Consider the following 18,299-nt stretch of genomic DNA (forward strand, 5'->3'; position numbering starts at 1 on the left):
TGTTGATAATGGAGATACTAGTAGTTGTTTTGATTGTTTTGAAAATTGAATTTAAACACTTTAATTTCATTGTAAATATATTTTATCGATGCTTTTAGTTTAAGAATTATTTAGAAATTTCTTTAATCTATGTAATTCATGTGTATATTCATAGCCTACTTTTACCAAGATGAGATCTCATTTGAAAAATTAAAATAAAATCACGTGTCAAGGTCACAGGGGCCTGAACATGGGAAACCGTTTCTGATCAATAACTTGAGAACCACTTGGCCCAGAATGTTGAAACTTCATAGAATGATTGGGCATGCAGAGTAGATGATCCCTATTGCAGCCAACCATTAGTGCCTCTTTGACTTTCGCTCCTCTTTCGCTTTGACTTTCGCTCCTCTCCCCTATTGACTTCTTGCCTATTACGACTATGGATTGGGGGAGACAAGGGCTTTTCTACAAAAGGATCTTCTAGTCTGAAAATTAATTGCCCCCACTGCTCCTTCGAAGGAGGAGGGGTGTATTGTAAATATCATTGTTCGATGATAACTGTCGGTCGGTCTGTAGACCAATCAGTTTCCGGATGATAACTCAAGAACGCTTGGGCCTAGCAATCTCGGACGCAGACGTGAAATGGCAGCGAACAAATAAACGAAATCCATGGGCCATTCTTCCTGACAAAGCCAAGTTCACACAGTATTTCCAAGATGGGTCATATTACTTGGTTTTAACTGACACTGTCAGAAACGATGACGAGGTATTTTATCGGGTTGATTATACGAACAAGAGCGTAAGTTGTTCAATGGAGACTCCAAAACTTCAGCTTCTAGGTATATAAAATATATGTACATGTATATCGATATAATGTCAACACACGTTGTTAAATTATTTCACATAAATTTTGTGACTGTTTTCACATTTATAACCACTTTTACATTTGGAGGTTTACAATTCTTCCATGATATAATGTCAGCATTTAACTGATAAGCCACAACAATTACTGCTGATCAATTTTTATGTTGAAACAAATATGTTTCTGTGTTAATGCCCAGCCGCCAATTTAAAAAGATTTACGTGAAGTATTTAAAAAAGGTTTTAGTTTAAAGACAAATTTGTGCTGATTCTTAATCATGTATATGTTGAAACTGAATCCAAAGTCATTTTAAAGTAAAGGTCTTTCATAAGTGTGGCGGTTATAACGCTTCATTTATATAATTATGATATCTATGAATCATAATAGCCAATTATAATAAGTCAAAAATTTGAAAATAAAACCGTGAAAGTGAGTTTGTGCTGTCATGTAATAATACACTTATTGAATGGCTTGTCTGCCGATAAGTGTTTGATATCAAACCAAAAGATTCATCCTACACCAGCCTCGATCATTTTGATGTGATACATGGAAACTATCTATCAGCTATTTACACATTTACGTTCTATCTGGGGTAGATGCTAGCCAGATAACAAGTTATCTTCGTAAAAGATTTAAAACAATTTGAAAATTAGCCATACTATTATTATTGTGGTGTCACTTCTAGTGCAATCAAATATTGATAAACTGTAAAACAAAATATTTCTCTTTTTTTCACTTAGATATATCAAATTGTGGGTTTGTCTACCTAAGAACAACAAAGGTAAAAGAAGACGAGAACGTAGAACTTGAATATTATCCATCGAAATATGTTATGCAAAATCCAGAACACACTGTGCGAGAGTGGAAGCGTTCTACACAGAATCACACTATTACAATACGTTTGACGAAAGATGTGTATGAGGAAGAAAAGGAACGGAATGGTCAATATGTGTTGACTATAACCATGTTCAAGAAACGAATGAATGGTCGATATGGAGTTTACTGTGGCAGTCAAGTGGGCTTTTCAAATATTGTCGAAGTGATATTAACAGGTACAAAAGGTTTAAAATCAAGATTCTGAAGACGTTTCAATTATTATCCGAAATAAAAATTTAAACTTGAGGTGATGGCGGCTATTTCCGTGTGATTACATATTCTCCGTACGAAATTTTGGCATTCTTCGGTCCTAACTGTAAATTATTGGCTGTGACTAAAAACAGATCTGGTGCGCCTGTGATATATACCAGACACCGGTATATACCGGAATCAAGCGACTGAAACGAAAAGTATTTTTAATGTATATATTCTGTAACTATGGTAAAACTAACCATAACCTTTAGTAAGTGTGTTATACATATTATACACTGAATGCGTGCGGACATGAGAAAATTTGCGTATTTTTGCCTTGCGCTCCGATGATAATGATTTTGTGACATGCGCACAACGACTGCACCAGACCTGTAATGAGAAACATCGTAAATTATTTGTCATAAACAACGGAAGAATGCCGAAATTTCATACGGAGAATATGTAATCGCACTGAAATAGCCTATTGCCATTACGGGTCCACTACCTAAAATTCATTGTTTGTCTTTTTTAATGATATTTGCTAATATCCATTTGGTCTTTATCAAATACTTTCACAAACCATAATCTTTAAATGCGACCGAATTTTAATTTGAACATATATTGTAGTTGCACCAAGCGCATTAGCATTTGAAGGTTTAAAGGACATAGACGACTGTAAGGGATGTATTGTTGGTGAAGATAAAGATCGCTTCAGCGTTCTCTGCAAGACAAGTGGTGGTACACAACCAATAAAAGTCACCATGTCAATAGGGAATGAATCACTAAGCTCACCACGATTTAATGAAACAGCGGGTTACATAACATACTTTATTCTTCATAACCGTCACCATATGGCAATCATGAAATGCACAGTCATGAACGATGCATTAACTTCACCTCTAATCATCGCTGCACGTGTGTATGTTATCAGTAAGTGAAACTATATCGTATTTATTTCATTCTGAAAAGTCGAGAAAAATCAAAATCAAAGTTCAAATATAGACAGTGTTACTGTGATTTATGTATTAATTGCATTTGTATATAGAGTACTTATGTTTTAAACACAGCGTTTTATTTTGTTATATTACTTGCCTGCTTTAGATGAACGGAACTGCGCATTAGATACAGAAAAAACAATCAATCACGTTTCGAATTTTAGGGAACTCATAATTACTATAAAGACAGCGGTCATATTGAAGAATTTACATCAATTAATAGGGTAATTTAGTTATAAGTCACTTTATACGTAACTGATATACTTTTCTTCTGTAATAGGCCGTCAAACATACACCTCTCACTTATAGATCATTAAAGTGTTCTTAATCTACATTTATCTTGAAACTTGTAAATCAAGTCTCGTGCGCATTCAGTTGTTCTTATTACATTTAATTTTATTGGATCGCGCACGTGCAACGTCCAATCCATTTTTGTTACAAAATTACTCAATGGTCATTTCTTTTACGGACATTGCCGAACACTTGTTATGTTATGTTGCTAAGTGTGACGACCAATGATTTGATATCTGTGTTTATTCTACGATGATTAGGCGGGAAAAGTGCCTAGATATGGTCGGTTTCTGGTTATTTAAGGAGGTGGGCGCTGCGTCAGGGGTGTTTCACCCAATTGTATCTTTTTGTTTTGTGGATTATATAATTGTTGTTTTTTTTTGTGTAATACATTAAATAATGTTGTAAATTTTCTGTAGTGGCTTTTTTTGTTGTTGTTGTTAGTGTGAAACTATCCCTAGTCAGGATTCGAACTAACTTCGGCCCGTTACACTTCAGATACATTGATAATGACCATACACTTTATTTGAATATTTTCTCACGCTGTCCTTTCAGAATCACCAACATTAAAGTTATTGGTACCACAGATTCTCAAGGAAGGAAGTATCGGTAATATTACGTGCATAGTGGATGGTGGAAGACCTGCTCCGAATGCAATTTTGAACATTTCCGGTATGGAAGTGCCGTCTGCAGTCCAAGTAAATAGTTTCAATGCTACCACATCTTTATACACGAGTATTGTTTCCCTGTCAACATTTGAACGAACTTGGAATAGTGAAAACGTCGCATGTTGTCGTTTCAATGAATGGTACAAGATCACATGGGCTTGTTCCTCATCGAAACGGTTTAATATTATGTGTAAGTATCAATGAAATAATTTCAATTCATTTTCGACTTTTTAGTGTTTCTGTGAAATCTCCTACTTAATTTCTTATAATTTTGTTCATATTATTGTATATCAATTCTTTTTAATAAATTTGTCTTTTGAGCAGAACCATACGTCTTACACATAAGCACCAAAACAAAATACCGAAATTGTATTGTATAAAATATTTAAGAAATAATATATCTCAAACAGTTATTTGTAACGGATAAAATTATTGTTTGAAGTTCAGATGAGAAGGAATTATATCACGAGAGCGCAGCCCGAATTATATAATAATACACATCTTAACGACAAACATTGGTTTTATTCAAGAACAAATCACTGTTTAAGATATATATAATTTCGATTCTAACACATTATGAAAGATTATTATTACGTACATCCCTGAGAATTCAACCAGATTCTTGCCTATTTCAGTTCCACCTTTATCTATCAACCTGGAGGTCAAAGTTGAGCAAAAACTTCCACTTGAAATATACGCTGTTTGTACCATCTACAATTCAAACCCAGCTTGTGGGGCAAACATTAGTGCATCAAACGGAGTCATTGTTTCAGAACGTTACACCAATAACGTGAACCAACATCATGGCTCCTGGGATTCGGAACATGCAGTAAACTTGAATGTTGATAAAGACGACAATGGTACAAAAATTGAATGCTCAGCTGATTGTCAAAATTTTGCTGTCAATTTGAACGACGCACGCTCGATCGTTCTGCCTTGTAAGTGAGATGTTTGTTTAGTTTTTGTACACCCGAGAAATATAGGTTTTATTGATATAGATTATGAATATGTTATTTCATTTATGAAATATTTGTTAAGCTTTTCTTATTTACTGAAAGAAAAAATATTTAGAATATGCAGGTTTACCATGGTTACTGTGACAATCGCTTATACTTAAGTATGGCGTTTATAATGATATATACAAATCTGTTAAGTAGTCGATGTTCATCAGTGACCTACCAGTTGAGTCCCTTCTGTTTTTGTCCCAAAGATTTTTGTTTCAAGTACAAAAGTATATAATGGGGAAAACGGAGATTTTAGTTCAAGATCTCTGTTGTATGATTAATATTAATTTGGAGGTTATCCGAAACTTTTAAGGGAAAATTTGTTCATATTTGGCATGTTGCACCCCCTCGCCCAGCCCCCCACCTCCACCTACCACACCCGCCTCACCTCTATCTCCAACCCCGCCACCACTTCGACCTACCACTTTTCAGCGTTCCTTGGTCTGAAAAGTATGATCTGGAAAACGTGTTTAAGAGACGATGTCCGCAGTAGACTTCTTGCCCTGAGTAGACAAAAAGTTGTGTTTCCGTCCTTAAATACAATTTACAGAAACTGTAACTACAAATTTAAAATCTATAAGAAGATCCTTTGGAAGCATAGAACGCAACAATCAAAATATTAGCAAACTCAGTTTGATCGAGTCTGTTCATGAGAGGTAATGAAATGTGCAACAACCTCATTCTCCCGCAGAACCGGTTTAGATGGATTTCTGTTACAGTAAAATTGAATAATTACTCCACGATCCAAAAGAAACAGAAAATATATCTACAATATACCAACAATTCTTCTGACTCTACCAACCGCTAAATAGATATATAGACATGCTTTGCACCCTTATTTTATTATTTTTTATCTTATTTAAACTGATACCGCAAGACCAAAATAGAGGTGTAACTCAGTAGGATCGAGCGTTTTACTTCGAGATAACCGAAATCTGACTTAAACATTGATAGTTTGTGGACGTGTTTTCGGGACGGGACTTGAAAATATCTTCGAGAAAGCCGGAATTTTTACATAAGCGACTTCGAGCTGCAAATACATCGCACATCTTATTATTAACTGTCATTTCTTTTTGTTAATTATAGATGCACCTTTCATCGAATTCAACATATCTGGTTCAGAACTTACAATTTTACAAGGAGAACAGGCACACGTAAAATGCTCAGCACAAAGCATTCCGGCCTCCAACATTTCATGGGTGGAACAATCTGATGTTGGAAACATAACTATGAAACAGTGTCAATTGCAAGCAGACTGCGTCATAGCGGTTGAAGCAAATCTTACACAACAACGAAAGTTTATTTGCCAAACTCATTATTTACAAACAAGTGACCAAAAGACTCTGACTGTAAACATTCTTGGTAACTTCTTTTTTATGACTTTCCAATATATCTTGATCTGTAGTAAAATTAATAGCTTTCCATATCCATTCAAAACAATACTTAACCATAAACTAATCTAGAAGTATCAGAATCTAGCCAAAATAATTTTTATCCTAGTCTTTTTAAATTAAAAAAGCGTTGAATTAAAAATGACTAACCTAGTACATTTGTGCCGTTAAATTCAAATGAATATCCTTATCCTGTTAAGTGAATTATGACTCTTCTAGTATCATTAGATTAAAAAGTGCTAACCTAATCTTATTCAATTAAAAAGAAATGACTAGCCTAGCCTTGTTAAAGGTCCATAAAGCTCTAACTTTTTATCTTAAAATCAGATTAAACAACTTTCCAAGTAGATGTTATGCGTAATTAAATGGTTAGAAAAGCTCTACTTTTAATATTGCACATGAACTATTATAGTTAGAGCCATATAGGGAGGTAATAAAAAACAATAGATCAATAAAACATTCTAGTGTATTCAACAATATTCACACCTTCGACAAATGTTAAAGAAACTATTTATCGCAAATAGGATTTAACAAGAAATTAATGTATTTTATGTTCATAACGGATAATGTGGCAGCCACATTTTATACAAAATCGTTATGGGCTTTTAAATTAAAACATGACTATCCTAACCTTGTTAAATTAAAACATTACTATCCTAACCTTGTTAAAGTAAACAAATGGCTGCCATAGTCTTTTTTATTTCCTTGTATATCTATATACAAATGATTTTCATTGTTTTCAGTTTTCTTTATCAAACATGTTTAAACCCTCAAGCTGGATATTTAAAGAAATACAATCTCAACTAGACCTAGTTTTAAAAATTGTTGTTTCCTCAAACGCGAACATGTGTATGGTTAAAGTGTTATATGTATATTCATGAAGCGTAGCAATGACATATTACGCATGGCATTGCTAATTAATATATAAAAATGATTTCAGGTATTTTTTTTATTATTTTTAAATCAGTTATAGGCTATGTTAGAAAAAATGGCTAGTGATGGTGGACAGCTAGTTATATATCTGATTCCAGTAGTGGCTTTGATCAATCAATCGCACTTTAGACAGAAATGAAAACCATTTTTGATTTTATTTCATTATACGATATCGTTAATTTATGCGTAAGAGAAAAATATCCCCTGAAACATTATACCCTTAAAACTTACGTTCATGCATAACCCCATGATACCATTTCCAAGGTAAAGCACTGAATACTTTTAACCTTATCAAATGCATTTTAACTTGGTTATTAGCACTGGTAAATCTACAGACAATTCTGGGACCTCTGTGGCCGAGTAGTTAAGGTCTCTGACTTTAATCACTTGTCCCTCATCGACGTGGAATAGAGCCTCACTCCTCACTCGGGGCGTTGAATTCTTCATGTGAGGAAACAATCCAGCTGGCTTACGGATAGTCCAACTCGTGACGTAATTATCTTAGTCTGATATTTATGTGGACGGACCGTCAAGGGGAGGTAACTAGAGTCACGGATTGGGACTAGTTTACGGATGGTCAGGTGCCCGCCCGAGATAAAATAATGCACGGAGGGGCACCTGGGGTCTTTCTCCATCATCAAAGCTGGAAAGTCGCCATATGACCTTAATTGTGTCCCAACAACAACAACAAACAAACAAACAATTCTACTTGAGTGTATGCTGCCTTCTTTTTCTACTAAACATGAACTATTGTCTCTGTATGAATTCTAAAATAATGTTGTATTCTTTTTATATATACTCTTTGAGACAAGTTAATCTGTTAGATGGCTTTAACATCAACTATTTCTCATATTGTGTTTTCTAATTCAGAGAAAGATGAGAAACGTTCCAAAGACTTGGACAACTCTGCCTCTGGTGATAACTTGTTTATTTGGATTATTCTTGGCTCTTGTTTAGCTGTCCTCTTTGTTGTAGTCATCGTATGCCTTATTGTAAGAAAAACATTGAGGAACACTAAAGGTAATTTCTGTTTTCTGTTTTACAATACTATGTAAATATTGTACTCTTGTTCGTGAAAATGTTGTTTTTGCCAGATTTTTGCTACCATTTTAAAGAGACTAACAAAAATCCCAATAAAAGTAAATACTCTCAAAGTGACTAGTGCTACAGACTTATTGGCATAAGATTTTTACAAAGATATTGTTATGAATAACCACAAGCAGTTATTGAAATAATGCAGAAAAATTACATTCTTCTTGTTTTTTTTACACGTACCAGTATCTCACATTTATTTTCACCCACTTAATTATTTTTCAATGTTTTAAATACATTCTATGCCAAACTTGATGGAAATGAACACATTGAAAAATTTCACTAAAACCGTGGGCTATTAGCTGTAAGGACAAAATTATACATGTATCTTACTTCCCTCTGATTAGGGACTTCAACTTATCGGACCCGTAATGACACTCGGCAATAATCCGCGTAATAACATACTCTCGTTAGGAAATTCGGCATTCTTAGGAGGTAAAGTAGTTCAACGAGCTCAATTTTCCAGAAAAAAAAACCCGGAGAATGCCGAATACGCATTCAGACAAGACGTAATATGCCGATTCTCGTTACGGGTTCACTACCTTAAGAATGTGTTGTAATGTTGTTGACAAATAGTTTGCTTTGCTACATTATTTCAGCTAAACTGAAAGCAAATCAAATGAGATTCAGTGCAAACCCAGATAGAGTTAGGTTTGTTACTTAATTCATTTCTATCTAGTATCAGTTTTTATAACTTTGTGACAGGCATACCGGTATGTTGGGAAATTAATTTCACAAATGTTGTCAAAAGGATGAAAGCAAAATGTGTGTAAAATTCACAGAACCCTATTGGATATTATAGCCTTCAAACTCTCACGTTATTTCTTTAATCATAAATCTAAGAATACCATATTTGAATTTTGTATCCTATAAATAATTCTGAGATGGTATTTTGTGTATGAAAAGAACTGGAACTACTGGTATAACCTTTCTTGATCGTAAGAGGCGACTAATAGGGTCTGAACACTTAGTTTTACTGTAAATCTGTGTTTTCAGCAGGCATGAAAGTTTTGACTCCATACCACATAGTTTTATTTCGATATTAATGAGACGTGAACATATCTGGTGCCATATAATCTGTACTGTGTTGATGTGCCGTAAAAACCAAATTCAATTAAATCAAATTAATCAGCATGTTTATTATCCACTATAATATTATACTACTATATTTCGCGGGAAAATCGAACAGAGGGAGAATACAATTTCTCCGTTGACTTTGGCCGTGAGAGAAATGAAAAATGTAATTTTCATAAAATAAATGAGAAAAATGGAATGTTCGTAAAATTACTGAAAAGAGGAAATATTAATGAGACAAAAGAGAATGTTCGTGAGATAGACGAGGAAAAAGCGGAAATATCCATGAGAAACATGAGAAACGGGGAATGATTGCAACATAAATGAGTGACATGAATGATTGGCTACCATATCGTATCGTTCGTATTGATAAACAATAGAATAAACATTAGAAGCGGTGTCTGACAATCGGGTTACAAATATTTGAATTGTAACATGCATAATTAAGTAAAAATAAATCACACACTTATCTATATCATTATTTTGCGTCAGTATAGAACATTTAATGAAAATAGATACATGATAAACATAACTGAACTTCACTTATTTTTGCCATTGCCTTTACCATTAGAGTTGATGTCAGATTCTTAATTAATTAGTTTGTAAAAAAAACTATCGTAAATTGTTCTCAGTTTAATATCAGAGTAATTGCTCTTGTTTGAATTTCAGCAGAAACAAAGAAGACAAACTGGAAGGTGATCCACATGGAAATTTGAATGATGGTGCGCACGGGTTTGATGATTCGGAAGTAAAATATTCTCAACCTGTCAAAGACAAGGCATTGTCTAACGCCGATGCAACGTATTCAGAAGTAAACAAAACTGGACAGTCAAATTCTTCAGCCAATAGCCCCCAAAATACCCAGGTATTGTTTGAATATTTTCTTTTACTTAAACTGTTATTTTTTCAAATGTCACTTTCTCTCTGCCGCCAGTGCGCTTAGCTCAATAGGTAGAGTGCAGATCTGCAGTCCTGTGTTCATTCCTTGGGCTACAGGACGTGTTAGTAGGAGACATTGTGTCTGAAATCATGTGAAGAAGTTGTCACTTACTTACGGAAAAGAGGTTAGCACTGGTACAGAATTCAGAAACACTGGTGGCGGTGACATTTAAAGTGCATGTTTTGGTGTCTTATATGAAAATGAAAGTATCTCAAAGTTGCAAAATATTGTTATCTTTAGTATTTTAATTTAATTACATTAACTTAACGAATTCGAATTAGTAATCAAACATAATTTGGGATTTAGTAATCCAACATAATTTGGGAATATAAGGATTATGGATTATATCAAATAAAATTGATACTATTATATAAGATTATAATTTTAATCGTGGTAATATTGTCATTCAGCAAGATGGACAGCTGCTGTATGCCGACCTTGACTTTGATCCTAATGATGCACCTTTGAAGGGAGCCGCCGCCAAGCGTCGAAACTCTCCTACGGAGTACGTTGATATCGACTTTGTCAAGACAGCGGCTGAACAGGCAAAGAACAACGAATATACGGAAGCGGATAATATTTATGCTAATCAGCAAAAATCAGTTTGAAATTAAATCAAAGACAACTGATGAAAATGTTGTGCACGCTAAAGTATGTTTGTGTAAAAGATTGCTAAAACTTATATGTACAAGAAGCAGTTGTCGTCTGGAACTAATTGACATAAATGAAAGAAATTGTGGAAGTTTTTCATTTGTTTGAGTATTTAATTGTTTGCTTATAATTACAGTTATGTTCAAATGTTTGCAGAGCAATTTTTGTCTGTTCATAAATAACACTGGTCATCTTTTGTGATATGAAATACAGTCAAACAAAGAAGAAAGAACAGTAATAACATGCAAGGCACCAGATTAGGGTGTTGTTTATTTTTGAGAAAAAATTGACAATATTGTTGACAAAATCCCATGTCATCTTGGCAGATCTGTGTTATTTTCTTTTATTACACGGAAATAATAACATGCAAAATTAGATGTAACAACATATAGATATAAATATATGTATAATCTGAGGAGGACCACTGATAATGCTGTTATAACTTCTGACCCAACCCTTTTGTATATTTGCATTGGTATATTTATGTATGCTCGATGTATGTATGTGATAACAATTTACAATGATTATTCATGTATATGCAATGAAATATGTTTAGACTCTAAATATGTATATATTAATGTTATATTTACCACAGCACTTGGGGTCAGAATACCCCCGTCAACCCCACTCTCCTCCGCCCTTGATTGAGTTTAGTGATTACTTTTAGCAATTTAAGCATGTTTTAAAAATGCATTTTTATCATCAAGGCTTGTGGAAGTAGCATTCTAATGTCTGATCATGCACGGAGAGACACCATTGGTCATGCTCCACTATATAAGAACGAAGGATTTGTGATACGCAATTTTCTCTTTTCACAATATGTATGGTCTACGTCTTTTTAATGTCACCATTTAGATAACTTTTGTTTCAATAAATATGATATATATGTGTGTTCGGGTTTAACGTCTTTTTAACAGTTTTTCAGTCATATAAATGACGGTGTCTACTTGTAGCAGTGAGCACAATGCCCAGCTTTATAGTGCTGCCTCGCTGGCATATCACGTCGTAGACATGTGGCATGATACCCCACCCAGTCACATTATACTAATACCGGGCTGACCAGTCCTAGCACCATCCTCTTAATGCTGAGCGCCAAGCGAGGTAGCTACTAGTACCATTTTTCACGTCTTTGGTATGACGCAGCCAGGGATCGAACCCACGACCTCCCGCACTCGAAGCGGACACTTTACCACTAGGCTACCGATGCGGTCCTATATGTAGTATCAGTATTGGACAGTCGGACAAAACTGCAAAATGGACTGGACATTAAACTTAACATTCTAAGTACAGGTGGTACGATCACGGTCTAACCAAATATTCTATAAATAGTTACAATTTAATTGTTTTGTGAACAAGATAACACTGAACATATCCGAGACAAATAATAAACGTTAAGCATATTTACAATAGACTGACTCGTATCTGTTATTTTACGTATATATACTATAATTACAAAATAGAAAGATATGAAATGTTCGTTATAACTTCCTATTAAAAATCACCAAAACTGTTAGATATGGGAAGCATAGCTATGAACCTTACAACGATGCTGCGAGTGTGTGGTAGGTGAGGGCGAGGGTTTCCATCTCCCAGCGGACTAGGAATGTGATGTCTCCGCTTGAAAATGTTGAAAATAAGTCGACAAGACATGCTTCTCCTGCTATATTTTAGCGTAAATATACTTTTTGTCTCATTTATACTACATTTTACAAAGATAATGATGTAAAAATCATAGTTTATCACACATCTCATGTTTACAGGCAGGAAACTTGGTATTGTTTTCAACGCATAAACTGCAGTCACATACTGATCACTCGAGGATAAATAACTCGAGAAACCCGGATATTAAAGGTCCCGACCATTTTCGTATAGATTCCTGTGTAATTTATCTTCAATAGCTCTATCACTCTAACACGATACTGGGCCCGTATCCATTAATGATTTTAACTAAGATTTTAAACAGCTTGACTTTCAATTCGCAGCTTTTGCATTAAATTTCTTCAGTACAAAGATACATGACATAATTTATTATGCAACTTGAATGTTTACATACTTACAACGATGAGCTGAAGGAATTGCTCTACATACATATACATGTATATGAAAAGCAATAGAAAACGTATTTTCACATTAACTTTAATATTGCAATAACTTCAACAGAAACAAGAGCAAGGACTTTATTTTCCAAAGCTTCCACCACATCTACATCCTTGATTGACACAGTGCCATCCTAACCAGCAGGCCGGTAGGTATACATTACTTGTACAGTTCACTGTGTGGGTACAGTAACTACCTTGATTTGCTGAGAATACAAAAAATACGTGTCATAATATCAATATTGAAACATAAACTGTGTATGAACAAACTGATGTATGTACTGAATGATTCCTTTCTGTTTTAATGAAGTAAGTGCATGTTAACCTTTGTAATGTCAACTGCAAAATTACTTACGATAAATCACTTACGTGGAAAAACCAGGATACATTTACAAAGCTACGACTGTTTAACAGTGACGTACAAGGCCAACGCTCAAAAGAGAAAGGCAGTTAACAAACTTGTTTTAAGTAACGCGCCACTACCAGAATATGTCAAAAGGGGAAGGCAGACTAAAAACGATTGTTATACGTGTCGCAACGTCATCCGGAAATGTCAGTTAAGGAAGGCAGACTTAACACCAGATTGTTACACGTTAATCTTGAAATAAGGCCGCGTCAAATTGCTGCGTTATCAGAATATGTCATAGTTAAAACAGTAATGCTTCAGTCACAAAACCATACGATGTCAGTACGGTTTTAAAAAAATCATACGAGTCCATGAATTTTAGAATCCTTACGGTCTCTGTAAAATCGTAGCGTCTGCTCACAGTACCTACGGGCCCCGTACGATCTTTAGAGGATGCAATCGTAGGATATCCGTACGGACATCGCAGACAAGTCGTGCGGAGCTCGCAAGGAGCCCGGCAGTACCTCGTACGGTGCTCATGGGTTCGTACGGCGCCTGCACAGCACTCGTACGGTGTCCGTGCGACAAGAACAAATCAGTTCGGCAACGTCTGAAATTTTCCATTTTCAATCGTAGGATATCCGTACGGATATCGCATACAAGTCGTACGGAGCTGACAAGGAGCCAAGCCTTACCTCGTATGATTCCCGTTGGCTCGTACGGCGCTCATACGGGATCTTGTATTGATACTACATTGAATCACCAAGGAAGTTGTACGGAGCCCGAGTTTCCGAGTCCTCCATAAGCTCAAAAAATCCGTACGACGCTCATACGCGTCAACGATGTTCGTACGGACGCCGTACGAGTTTTCCAAAATTAGACTGAAAACCTACTCGTACGGAGTTCGTAGCGTTCTTTCTTTTAACCAAGGTATAAGGCAGACTGAGTGCATTTGTTACACGAGTTGCGACGTAATCAGAACATGTCAAAGTTAAAAGAGTAAGACAGATTGAACGTGTTCGTTATACATGTAATGATGTAATCAGAGCACATCATAGTTAAAAGTAATAGGCCGACTGAATGCGCTTGTTACATGTGTCGCAACGTTAACAGAACACGTCATAATTAAAAGGGAAAGGCAGACTGAACGTGCTAGTTACATGTGTAGCGACGTTATCAGAACACGTCATAGTTAAAAGGGAAATGCAGGCTGAGCGTGCTAGTTACACGTGTAGCGACGTTATCAGAACACGTCATAGTTAAAAGGGAAAGGCAGGCTGAGCGTGCTAGTTACACGTGTAGCGACATTATCAGAACATGTCATAATTAAAAGTGAAAAGCAGGCTGAGCGTGCTTGCTACACGTGTAGCGACGTTATCAGAACACGTCATAGTTAAAAGGGAAAGGCAGGTTGAGCGTGCTTGTTACACGAGTTGCGACGTAGTCAGAACATGTCATAGTTTAAAAGGAAAGGCAGACTGACAGCGCTTGTTACAAGTGTCGCGACGTAATTAGAACATAACATAATTAAAAGAGAATGGCAGGCTGAGCGCGCTTGTCACATGTGTCGCGACGTTATCAGAACACATCAAAGGTAAAAGGGAAAGGCGCGCTTGTTACACGTGTCGCGACGTTATCAGAACACGTGAAGGTAAATGGGAAAGGCAGGTTGAGCGTTTGTTACACGTATTGCGTAATCCGAACATGTCATAAACATTTAGATTACCGGAAGCTGTCTATGAGTTTAGACGTTATTATCTCCATTTGTTACAAGAAATTTGATTAACCGAAAGTGATCATGTGAGCAAAGTTTATCATTTGGGCTGAGTTTTCGGTAATATCATTGGCTAATGTCATAGCTTAATATTCACAAACGAACGATTATTGCATTGCCATTTCTATTGAAATGTGATAAAATTTGACAAGAGTAATTTTATTTGGAACTGAAAAAAATGAAGTCACCAAATTTGGTGTTTCATGTGACCACTAGTTCTCTTCATTGCCTATAGGGTGGTTATAGTTTTGACTATTTAACTTTAAAACTGTAAATTTCGACTTCAAAAGTGCTTTAGCTGGAAGGAATAAATTAAATGTGAAACAATTTCCTAAATTTTCTGGGTGTTGTATATGATAAAACATTTGCAAACTAACACACATTTTGCAATATATTCCATTTGTGTGTGATTTTAATGATGCTTTACATGCATATGCTCCAGAACTTTAAATGATCAGGTTAGAATTCATGAGTAAAATGATCTCTGCTTACGGTTGCATGTGCAAACATGGTTCACACATTCCCTGTGATATTCAGATGTACACTGCAAATGCGTGCAGTCCGTATGGACGTTATTGGTTGGGCAGTCTTCAGCATAGATGTAAACAACTGAAAAGTATCACATCAAGTATTTAAATGACTTAAAAATTTATTTAACGGCTGATTTGAAAGTTCAGTAAAAACTACACAATTAGTGATAATATTCATGCATAATTATCAGCGTAAGAAGAGAGTGCATTTTTGATCATTTTTGGTTGATTAGTTATGGTTGCATACATTTTCTTATACAATTTTGGTCATTTCCCTTTCTATTTTCAAAAACATTAACTTATATCTAGAAATGTCTTTTTGATATAACTGGATATTGCATGTCAATTCACCTTTCAGTTTAACCCTTATCCTGCTTAATTTCTAAAATGGACTGGTCTATCTTTCAATTTAGGCATTACCATTTATTATTCGAAGGGGTGTTGATTGAAGTTCTACAGACTGAATAGCGAACAGTGCAGAACATGATCCGTGTAGGCTGATCTTGGTCTGCACTGATCGAAAAGGCAAAATCACTTGCCGCCAGCAGGATAAAGGTTGAATGAAGCGGTATGGAGAGACGCGTGGTTTAACTAAAAGCAATCTCAAGTTAATAATTTAAATTATTGCGCATTCTGGTGCTGTTCAATACCAGTAAAACATATAATATATTTTTTCGCAGTATACCAGAATATTATAAACTTCACTAAAATTGTATTAATTTATTGAAAAACAAATGCAATAAATACTATTATTTCAAAATATTACTTTTAATCTATATCATATTTAGTAAAGTTAAAAAAGGATCATTTTAGGGAAGACAAAGACTTTCCTAAGTTCTTCTACCAACAAGGATAAAATAAAAAAAAATCGTTTACTTTTAAAATGCTTCTCAAAATGGTCCCTACTCTATTTAAAAGTATAGCGAAAGTGCTTAAAGCAGCAAAACGGATAGTCAATGAAAACCGATAAAAATCTCAAAGTGTTTAGATGAAAGCCCGCAGATCAGTGTATAAATGTATTTTTCTGATCGGATACTAATGATACCTGTTATTACAATTGAAATACAGATGTTGGTTTTGACCAAAAGTCATTGTCCGCAAGCAGTTAATGAATTACCAGGATAACTTTAAGAATTAACAGATATGTCAGTATATATTTATTCGGCCAGTCAGTTTAGCATCGAAATGACCTTTCTAATGAGGGTCATTCAAAAATGACCTTTTTAACGAGGGTTATTTACCCTTTAATAACGTGTTTGTAGTGAAAGATATAATGGTGTAATATACGTTACTGTAAAAGACCAATAACCGGAGGCGGGCACCGCCATTGACCTGTGGCGTCATTGTTGGCGTAATCTTACTCACTGTTGTCGCGTTAGAAAGTTCGCTGAAGTAGACTGCTTATATGATTAAATGGTTAAAACGATCGAGTACTCGATATTGTGCTGTTGTATAATAAACAACCTTTAAAACGGCAGTGGCGGGCCTTTTAGTGGTTCTTAACACTCCTGTGACGATATTGGCACTTAGGTTACGCTCTCGTACAAATGTGTTTAGTCTAGTCATGTAAATAACCACTTACGCCATTTGCTATTTAATATGTGTCTATGGCTCTTCTTTCTGCTGAATCTTTTATTTTAGGCGGTATACACTTCCTGCTCAACCATTTTCTTTCAATATATTCAATTTGCAATGGATTTGCGTACAGCCTGTGTCGCAAATGTCATTTTGCATCCGGTTATGTCTTGTCAATCGATAAATTTGACATAAAATTTTAAGGAGAATTTGACATAAAGTTTTAAGGAGAACTATGTTTTACTTGATTCAATCAGGCAGAATGCTCATCGTCGAGGCTACTGATGTGTATATGACACGTCTACAGAGGAATATAAATATAATGAATTTCGGACATTTATTGTAGCTTTAAACTTATGTCATCAATTTATTTCATATTAGAATTTTCATTCTTATAGTGCAGCGGCATTTTCGAATTTAAAATTCAAGCTGATAACTGAAATATACTCATTTATATCGCAGTAACGTTTCTATTATGCATACTTTAAACTAATTTTCATTGAATTTTAGTTATTCTTTCTATTTCGTATATCACAGTAGCCCGTCTTTTAAGAATGCTTTACAGAAATTTAAAGAATGATTTACAGAGATTTTCAATAGCAAAACATGACTTACTCTGTGTTACTGCAACGAAAAATAGCACAGCTCTCATTTTTATTCTTTTGTTTGTAAACATTCAGTTCTATGTGAGCGCCAAATCAATGTCTAAATGTCAGCTGTTTTCCATAATAATGCTCTTATCTCAAACAGTACATGCACGTAACAATTACGTTAACTTTCATGATCATGATAAGGAATGGCATTTTATAGCTGCTTCGGTTCGGAATACTGTAACCATCTATATAGTTAAAACTCGGTATTTTCGAATTCGATAGGAGAGGGCGTTTTACTTCGAGTTAATCGTTGTGAAAAGATATTTTTCTACCATGTAGATTTTGATGAAACTCACAGTTGTAAATAAAGACATGACCTATAATTTGATGAAATAAAATGTATAGGTCCGTGTGCTTATTTTTGAGATATCTGACCA

General features: G+C 35.0%; 2 protein-coding genes across 4 annotated transcripts; one reads left to right on the top strand and one right to left on the bottom strand.

Annotated features, from left to right (window-relative positions):
- Nucleotides 1-605: 605 nt before the first annotated feature.
- On the top strand, nt 606-11,838 carry LOC123559702 (uncharacterized). Of its 3 annotated transcripts, none has more exons than XM_053552506.1 (10): nt 606-818; nt 1,582-1,893; nt 2,537-2,839; nt 3,751-4,053; nt 4,499-4,801; nt 5,954-6,229; nt 8,062-8,211; nt 8,883-8,934; nt 10,027-10,222; nt 10,708-11,838. In XM_053552506.1, exons 1-10 carry the CDS (start codon nt 791-793, stop codon nt 10,903-10,905), a joined length of 2,121 nt encoding a protein of 706 aa, XP_053408481.1. In that variant the 5' UTR covers nt 606-790; the 3' UTR covers nt 10,906-11,838. The 3 variants fall into 3 exon arrangements, with proteins under 3 accessions (XP_053408481.1, XP_053408482.1, XP_053408483.1); XM_053552507.1 differs by having other exon boundaries at nt 10,030-10,222; XM_053552508.1 differs by lacking the exons at nt 8,883-8,934; nt 10,708-11,838 and having other exon boundaries at nt 10,027-10,216.
- Nucleotides 11,839-13,001: 1,163 nt separating this feature from the next.
- Nucleotides 13,002-18,006, bottom strand: LOC123560474 (serine protease inhibitor Cvsi-2-like). The gene is made up of 3 exons (XM_045352661.2): nt 17,885-18,006; nt 15,657-15,773; nt 13,002-13,250 (listed from the first exon to the last, which is right to left on the bottom strand). Exons 1-3 carry the CDS (start codon nt 17,943-17,945, stop codon nt 13,126-13,128), a joined length of 303 nt encoding a protein of 100 aa, XP_045208596.2. The 5' UTR covers nt 17,946-18,006; the 3' UTR covers nt 13,002-13,125.
- Between the last annotated feature and the right edge of the window lie 293 nt (nt 18,007-18,299).

The sequence above is a fragment of the Mercenaria mercenaria genome, chromosome 10 (genome assembly GCF_021730395.1).
Source record: "Mercenaria mercenaria strain notata chromosome 10, MADL_Memer_1, whole genome shotgun sequence".
In the NCBI taxonomy this organism is placed as follows: Eukaryota; Metazoa; Mollusca; class Bivalvia; order Venerida; family Veneridae; genus Mercenaria; species Mercenaria mercenaria.